Source organism: Montipora capricornis, chromosome 3 (assembly GCF_036669925.1).
Source record: "Montipora capricornis isolate CH-2021 chromosome 3, ASM3666992v2, whole genome shotgun sequence".
Classification (NCBI taxonomy): Eukaryota; Metazoa; Cnidaria; class Anthozoa; order Scleractinia; family Acroporidae; genus Montipora; species Montipora capricornis.
Window position 1 is genome coordinate 69512937 of NC_090885.1, and position 9498 is coordinate 69522434.

General features: G+C 39.4%; 2 protein-coding genes across 2 annotated transcripts; both read left to right on the forward strand.

The window, feature by feature from the left end:
- Positions 1-440: 440 nt before the first annotated feature.
- On the forward strand, positions 441-1401 carry LOC138040755 (melanocyte-stimulating hormone receptor-like). Its single transcript, XM_068886429.1, has one exon. The coding sequence runs from the start codon at positions 502-504 to the stop codon at positions 1399-1401; it is 900 nt and encodes a 299-aa protein (XP_068742530.1). The 5' UTR covers positions 441-501.
- Positions 1402-7608: 6207 nt separating this feature from the next.
- LOC138040756 (adenosine receptor A2b-like) lies at positions 7609-8307 on the forward strand. The gene has a single exon (XM_068886430.1). It carries the CDS (start codon positions 7609-7611, stop codon positions 8305-8307), a length of 699 nt encoding a protein of 232 aa, XP_068742531.1.
- The last annotated feature ends 1191 nt before the right edge of the window (positions 8308-9498 follow it).

A 9498-nucleotide genomic window follows, 5' to 3' on the forward strand; every position in this document is an offset into this window, starting at 1 on the left:
TTTGGGGAAACGCACGGGCCTAAAACTTGGAGAAATGTCTTCTTCATTTATCTTCTACAACATTACGAATTCTTGACTTTTTCCACTGGATGGTTTTCGATTTATTTTTTTATTGCGTGACAGTGAAAACGATCTATAGCTAATCAAAAGGTCTACTCGTGAAATAAGGTAATAATTTCACGCGTGTTTTGTCCAAAATCAAATAATTTCCCGAACCTTTATATTCCCTAATTTCACTTGTCACCATTTGATTATCGACACAAATTAAACACAATTGCAGGACGTAAAAATTAAGAACGTTTAAGGAACATTTGTATTCTAGCGAAAAAGCGACAGCGACATTTATCTCTAGGCAAATAGGCGACAGGTGGGCTGGAAAATGAACGACAAAGCGACATTAGAACCCCCCTTGGAAGGCCTCATTGGAGACTTGAGCGGTCTTTGCACAACACTTCAAGAAAACGAAACTCAAAAGCTTTGGAAAATAAGCTTTCCACAACGATGGAAGCGGCATTGTACTGGTCAACCATCCCCAACATTGTTTTCAACGCCGTATTGTGTTTCACTGCCTTAACGTTGAATGGTGTCACAATCTACGCCTTGAGAAAAGCTCCGTCTGTTCCAAAGCCCTTGAAAGCATTGCTACTGAGTTTGGCCGTTTCTGATCTTGGTGTCGGCATACTGGTTCATCCACTGTTCATCACACGTCTCGCCCTAGAGTCACGGTTGCAAGCAGATCTCCGCACAAGCTTTCCAACTTTTCACATGGTTTATAAATTTGTGACTATGCAATTCAATTGTGCTTCGTTCTTCGGTGTTCTGTCTCTAAGCTTGGACAGATTCTTGGCGATCCATCTACACCTCAGGTACCAGGAACTTGTGACTTACCAACGAGTCGTAACAGCTGTGATCTCGGTTTGGGTCTTAAGCGGACTTATCTCGTTAATTCCCCAGCAAATCCCGATCCATATCGCATATGTGTTGCTTGCCGTCATCGTAGTATCGTGTTTCGTTGTCTCGGGAGTTCTTAACTCCATGATATACGCCACCGTGCGACGCCACGCTCATCAAATCCATTCCCTTCAAGTGCAGCCCACAGTTCAAGGAAACGCGTCTAATGTGACGAACGCCAGCACGCTGAGGAAATCTACCTTCATGACAATTCACGTCTACGTCTTGTTTTTGGTATGCTATCTGCCATGGTTTTGTGCTCTGTGCGTTATCAGGTTTTATCCTCGTCTCGCTATACTGTGGGCAGTTTACCCATACACTGCTACTCTGTTGTTCTTAAATTCATCTCTGAACCCACTAATTTACTGCTGGAAATTGAGAGGTGTTCGACAAACTATAATGAACATGCACGCTGCTAAACGCACTTTCCAGCCAAAACTGAAGCTCTGACTTCTACAGAGCTGTTCAGACAAATACCACCCAATGGATGATGACATAAAGCAAACTGAAAGGAACGATAAAATCCGACTCGACACCATTGTCAAATTGACTTATGCTATCAGTATTGTAACAAGTATTTTTAAGGGGTGTAAGCCCTCGAAGAAATCTCTTGTTCGTATCTTTATCAACTGGTAAGAGAGAAAATTATCGTGTCAATAAGAATGGTATTTGTATTAGTAGTGTTAATAGGACTGAGTGGAGTCCAACTCGGTCTGTAATCATACGAGTGAAAACAAAATCGTACGTCGACCGCGCAGCGGGAATCTGATTTGTTTATCGCGAATATGATTACAGACCGAATCGGACGACACGAAGTCTTTTTACCAATTAATCATAAATATTACAATTTCGGAGAAAAGAAGAAGAGCCAAGTTATGAAAGAAATGGAAAATTTACAATTAAAGACTGACAAAGGAGGCGTAAATTGTTCAATGCCGCTCTGAAGGAAAGAAAGAAAGAAAGCTCCAATTTAGGAGTCTGTACACTGTTTCTATGGTGATTGAAACCAAGGACCAAGGTTGTGCTTGGTTGATTTAAACTACAATTTTGAATTAATGTGATTGGTTGATTTAAACTACAGCTTTGAATGTGATTGGCTTATTAAACTGTCCGATAACAAACTGTCTGACAACAACTTGGAACGTGAATTAGTGGGAAATAGGAGTTTTTTAAACCAATCACAATCGAGGAAATTACAATTGTTATGATTAAACACGAAACACACTTTCATGAAGTACGTACAACGTTTCACGACATATAGTTCAAGTCGAGGATTGACATAATAACCCACTGAAATTACAACAATGGAAACTCGCCGTTTTGGGTAAAAACTCTCAAAACGCTGGTACGACTTTAAAAAGTGTTTGGCCATGTTAGACAGAAAAATCGACAGCCATTTGTCTTAAAATTTAAGGTTTTTTGGTTTTGCTCATGGGATTTATAGTTCACAAAGGAGCACGTGAGCGGTTGGAACGCATTGTACTAAATCAAAAAATAAAGTAAGTTACTAAATAAATAAAAAAGGCCAGAGGCCCAAATCACAGTAAATAATGGTAATAGGAATGAGTGGAGTCCAACTGGGTCTGTAATCATACTGACGAGTGATTAACAAAATCAGAGATCCTGGTTGAAACATGTTGAAACGAAGTTGATTCGATGTTGAATGAGTTTAAAAGCGTTTAAACTTTGCTTCAATAATCATTCAACATTTCTTTTGTTTTCGCGAATGCTGAATGAGTTGAAGCTGTTTGACCCCAGGCTCTTTCAACATTGTTCGGTAAGCGCGTGCGCACTAATCGGCCTCTCAATGACGTATCCATACCCGTATCCATAGTAACAACCCCGGCTGCAGCTTGGGACTAAATGCAAGGCCTTGTTGAATCAAATGTTGATGATGTGTTAAAACCGTTCGCCCACTCCAGCGGTCAACATCGTTCAACAAAATCAAACAGATGTTGAAGTCGTTGGCTCGAGCCTTAGGAGATGACAACGGCATCGGCAACGAAAACGTCTCTCCAAAATACAACGTAGCATTATTGCAAGTATTTCGCGATTTAATGTTCCGTCTTGTTAACAACCACACCGTTCGTACAAATTTTATTTCTGAAATGTTAACACACACTTTCCATGCCGAGCGACTTGGAGAAATCGCGAAATTATTACAAATATAGCGGAAAATAATAGTTTTTGAAGACGTTTTCGTAGCTCTCGTCGTCGTCGTTCTTGCGTAAGGTCCCTTTTGTCCCTCGTACTGCACAAGCAACGCTGACACAGTGGAAGCCCTTCTTACAAGACAGGGTTGCAATTCCGGCTTAAAGAAAAAGAGTCTATTGCAAGAGTAACGGTGACACAATGGAAGCCCTTCTTATATGTATCGCTGTGATAAAAACACAAGTAAAGAGGGGTTGAATTTGTCATTCCGGCTTAAGTAAAAGAGTCTATCACTGGAGTGGTTAAAATGTTTATTTTTAAAAATATATATCCATCTGCCTTTAACGTTTCTTTCAACGTACATTGAAAGTTTCACTCTTTTAAAATATAGGGAAACATGTACGTACGTGTCTGGAAAATTGCTGTAAATAACTTTTTAAAGGCCAAAACACCTTTAATGCTGGATCAACGAAGTCGGTGTTTCGAAAAAGCCCGAATATGACACTAATGGAAATTGGAAAAAAAACCGAACCTAAAGGTTACTTTCGGCAAAAAACACCTTAATTAAATTTGTGTCTTGAATCATAGAATCATATCCACCCATTTTACAATCCCGAAGAAGAAGGAAGAAACTTCTCAATTAACAGAGATCTATTTTCAAAGGAGTTTCATGATAACTCAATAAACTTGATTTGACTCGACTAATGAAAGCCTCCAGTGGACGGGAAGTCCCAAACATGTTCACTGTCGTCTTCACGTAAGCGTCACAATTTGAACACGGTTTCCTGTACCACCAATGACCAACCTCCGTCCATCTTGTGACACATCTAAAGCTTGGACGGGTTTGCTTTCAATCTCAACACTGGAAACTACCTGTTAATGAATATAAAATAGCGAATAATTAAATCGCTTGTTATTGGCCTAAAGGCCTGGGCAAACAGTTTCAACATTTGCTTCAACATCCGTTCCATTTTGTTGTAGTAGTTGTATAAAGTAAAAAAAACAAAAACAGCAGTAGACTAGCAACCTTTGTGGCATGATTATGGTGCTGAAGCAAGAATCCCCTTACAAGAAGGGGTTCCTCTCCACTAACTGAGATAATAATCTCTAGTAAAGTGGGTAAGTGTGGGGAAAATACTGTGTGTGTGGATGGTGAGTTGAGGGAAAATCATAACCAAAAATTAGTCTGTAAAATGAGGAAGAGAAATTCACAAACCAAACTCTCAACCTCACGGTGGAGTTAGCAAAACAAAACAAACTCTGTGTGAAAATAAAACCTTTAATTTCAGAAACAGCCAGATAGTACATGTATAAGAAACTAAATAAAGTAAGGGGGATAAACAAATATTTGAACATGAAAATTATTCGTTCTTAAAAAATAAGAATAATAAATAAGAAACAATCCCTACACAAACCCTTCGTTCTTAAAAACAGGAAAGGGCAGTTCCAAAACCCAAAGAAATCCCATGCAAAATGAAACACAGGCGTATTAAATGAGGCAAACAACTCAAAGGGAAAGAAAAGCTGACTGTGACACCATTAGGCTCGTAAATGGCTGCGAATCTTCAGGGGTAGAGCGCAACCGAGCAAGGGGGTTTCTAGTCCAGCGCTGGACCTCTACCCGACCCCCTTGTGCCGAGTCAAGAAAGGAAAAAGAAAGGAACAAACGGAAAACCAGGAGAAAACAACACCAAAACCATGGACAGACTAACACGACCAAAACTGCAAAACCAATCAAGCAAAACTGGGACTGATAACATGAACCAAGGACATACTTACCAGATGTATAACATGATTACTGAAGCAAGATTATAGTTCAAAATAAAGAAAAATGGATACCTGGTTACTTAAATGGAAGAAAAAGCTGGCACAAATGTCCCTACTCACCAAACATTTGCAAAGTCTCCAGCAAACGTCAGCTGTGCTTACGACAAAAGAATTCAAATGTGACCCAAACTGCACACATGGCCTGGGCACGAGATATGAGAAGGAGTCGATCTGGGAACCAGCATGACAGGGAAAATGCCCAATGCAGTAAAGTACTACTACGAAATGGGGATTAGGAAGCTAAAAAAGGGGCAGATTGACCCAGAAAAACATGGAGGCCCAAAGAAAAAGAGTCTATTGCAAGAGTAACGCTGACACAATGGAAGCCCTTCTTATGTATCGCTGTGATAAAAACACAAGTAAAGACAGGGGTTGAAATTTGTCATTCCGGCTTAAGTAAAAGAGTCTCTATCACTGGAGGTGATAAAATGTTTATTTTTAAAAATATATATCCATCTTTATAGGGAAACATGTACGTGTCTGGAAAATTGCTGTAAATAACTTTTTAAAGGCCAAAACACCCTTAATGCTGGATCAACGAAGTCGGTGTTTCGAAAAAGCCCGAATTTGACACTAATGGAAATTGGAAAAAAAACCAAACCTAAAGGTTACTTTCGGCAAAAAAAACACCTTAATTAAATTTGTGTCTTGAATCATAGAACCATATCCACCCATTTTACAATCCCGAAAAAGAAGGAAGAAACTTCTCAATTAACAGAGATCGATTTTCAAAGGAGTTTCATGATAAATCAATAAACTTGATTTGACTTGACTAATGAAAGCCTCCAATGGCCGGGAAGTCCCAAACATGTTCACCGTCATCTTCACGTAAGCGTCACAATTTGAACACGGTTTCCTGTGCCACCAATGACCAACCGCTGTCCATCTTGTGACACATCTAAAGCTTGGACGGGTTTGCTTTCATTCTCAACACTGGAAACTACCTGTTAATGAATATAAAATAGCAAATAATTAAATCGCTTGTTATTGTCCTAAAGGCCAGGGCAAACAGTTTCAACATTTGCTTTAACATCCGTTTGATTTTGTTGAACGATGTTGACTGTTGGAGACTGGGGTGGACAAACAGTTTCAACACGTCAACATTTGCTTCAACAAAACCTTGCATTCGGTCCCAGGTTACAGTCGCGGTTGTTACTATGGATACGGATATGGATATGTCATTGAGAGACCGATTAGTGCGCACGCGCATACCCAACAATGTTGAAACATGGGGGAAACGGCTTCAACTTCATTAAACATTCGCGACAACAAAATAAATGTTGCAAACTTTTAAAGACCCCGGAAAACAGCTTCAACATTTGTTTCAACATTCGTTCGATTTTGATGAACCGTTTGCCCAGCCCTTTCCGTGTTGAAACATGTTGAATCGATGTTGAATCAGTTTAAAAGCGTTTACACTTTCCTTCAACAAATCATTTCTTTTGTTATCGCGAATGACATCGCGAATGTTGAATGAAATTGAAGCCGCTGACAAAATGGACCGGCCTGCAGATTACTGGTCTGCAAGGGCCAGTCTGCACTTTCGACTTTCCGGTCGAGCAATTAGTAAAACTTCACAAAATAAACTTCTCTTAAGTGACAGAACCCCTTTAAACATTTGTTTTGTTTGTACCTACAGTCCATTGTTTTTTTGTCTTTATTTTTTGTTCTTATTGACATATGAATCCTTTACACAATCGAGTATACATTTGACCTGACGGTGAGGGCACTCGCTTCCCACCGATGTGGCTTGGGCTCGATCCCCAGACTTGACGTCATATATGACTTGAGTTTGTTGATTCGCTACTTTGCTCCGAGAGCTTTTTTTCTCTGGGTTCTCCGGTTTTTCCCATCTCCTAAAAAAAACAACCTAAAATTTGATTTGACTTGATTTGATTTCTTTACAGTGTCATCAATTAGTGTTCCAACGCTAAATACAGTTGACACTTACATAAAGTCCATTATCATTAATTAATAATTACTCCAGCTTACCCCTCTCCTCAAAAGCAAACCCCTGACTTGATTACAGTTGATTAAAATTTGTGGAGGGCGATAAGTTAGAAAATAGACATCATTTCGTTAGGCTACCCTCCTTAAACAAAGCTCGTTTATCTTATTCCTGACTTGCTGGAGCGGAAATAAAAATTATTTCGAGGGCTTTTACGTCAACTGAAGACGAATCCTCGAATCAACCCACGGTAGTATCAAAGGTAACATTTCTTGGTCGGGTAACAGACGCTCAAACAGATTGTTACAAAAGGTCTAATTATCACCCGTCTGATGAGGAAATGGAGACAATCTTATAGGTTTCACAGAGGTCATAGTTATTACTTAGACAGATAAAATTAAAATTAAAATGTCCTTATTCTTACCTTAAATTCAATAAAATCAACGATTTGGTATGGGAGAGGCGTATTAGAAATTCTAGAAAATTATGGAAACATATGATCATAATGATCTTGATTTTCTCATGTTTTATTGCTGCAGTAGTGCTACTGATATCAGCCACACCGGAAATAATTTCATTTGAAATTGACAGTATTCTCCTAAAACTGAATAACAGTCGGCAATGTGAAAGAGCATTCATATTCGGGAATGCAGCTGTCTTTTATAACACAATAAAAAAAGAAACTTACAAGCTTTGGAAATCAATCTCATGGAAATAAGTTCTCTACCACGATGGTAGGGGCCTTGTACTCGTCAAACATCGCCAACATTGTCTTGAACGCCGTATTGTGCTTCTTTGCCATAACGTTGAATGGTGCCACAATCTACGCCTTGAGAAAAACTCCCTCTGTACCAAAGCCTTTGAAAGCATTGCTACTGAGTTTGGCCGTTTCTGATCTTGGTGTCGGCATACTGGGCCATCCATTGTACATCACACGTCTCGCCCTAGAGTTGCAAGCAGATCTCACAAGCTTTCCAACTTTTTACACAGTTTATATAACTGTGAGCAGTCAGTTCGCTTATGCTTCGTTCTTCGGTGTTCTGTCTTTAAGCTTGGACAGATTCTTGGCGATCCATCTACACCTCAGGTACCAGGAACTTGTGACTTACCAACGAGTCGTAACAGCTGTGATCTCGGTTTGGGTGTTGAGCGGACTTATCCCCTTAATTTGGCCGCAGATCCCGATCCATATCGCATATGTGTTGTTTGCCATCGTCGTAGTATCGTGTTTCGTTGTCTCGGGAGTTCTAAACTCCAAGATATACGCAACCGTACGACGCCACGCTCATCAAATCCATTCCCTTCAAGTCCAGCCCACAATACAAGAAAACGCGCCTAATGTGACGAACGCTAGAAGGCTGAGGAAATCTGCCTTCATGACAATTCGCGTCTACGTCTTGTTTTTGGTGTGCTATCTGCCAAACATTTGAGGTCTGGGGTTTATCAGCGTTTATCCTAGTCTCGCTGCACTGAAGGCAGTTCACCAATACACTTTAACTGTGTTGTTGTTAAATTCATCTCTGAACCCACTAATTTACTGCTGGAAATTGAAAGGTGTTCGACAAACTATAATGAACACGCTGGTAAACGCAATTTCCAGCCAAAACTGAAGCTCTGACTTCTACAGAGCTGTTCAGACTCGAAACGGAACCCATTCGATATTCGAGGATGATGACATAAAGCAAAAAGGGAACGATAAAATCCGACACGACACCATTGTCAAAGTGACTTATGCTATCAGTATTGTAACAAGTATTTTAAGGGGTGTAAGTCCTCGAAGAAAGCTCTTGTTCGTATCTTTAACAACTGGTAAGAAAGACAATTATCGTGTGAATAAAAATGGTATTTGCATTAGTAGTGGTAAATTATAGGACTGAGTGGAGTCCAATTCGATCTGTAATCGTACGAGTGAAAACAAAATCGGACGACCGCGCAGCGGGAATCCGATTTGTTTATCACGAATATGATTACAGACCGAATTGGACGACACGAAGTCCTTTTACCAATTAATCATAAAAATTACAATTTCGGAGAAAAGAAGAAGAGCCAAGTTATGAAAGAAATGGAAAATTTGTATTAATAGACTGACAAAGGAGCCGTAAGTTGTTTTATATCGATCTGAAAGAAAGAACAAAAAAGAAGGAAAGAGAGCCCCAATTTAGGGGTCTGTACACTGTTTCTATGGTGATTGAAACCAAGGACCAAGGTTGTGTTTGGTTGATTTAAACTACAATTTTGAAGGTGATTGGTTGATTTAAACTACAACTTTGAATGTGATTGGCTTATTAAACTGTCCGATAACAAACTGTCTGACAACAACTTGGAAAGTGAATTAGTGGGAAATAGGAGTTTTTTAAACCAATCACAGTCGAGGAAATTACAATTATTATGATTAAACACGAAACACACTTTCATGAAGTACGCACAACGTTTCATGACATATAGTTCAAGTCGAGGATTGATATAATAATCCACTGAAATTACAACTATGGAAACTGGCCGTTTTGAGTTAAAACTCTCAAAACGCTGGTACGACTTTAAAAAGTGTTAGTGTATGTTAGAAAGAAAAATCCAGAGCCATTTGTCTTAAAATTTAAGGTTTTTTGGTTTTGTTCATGGGA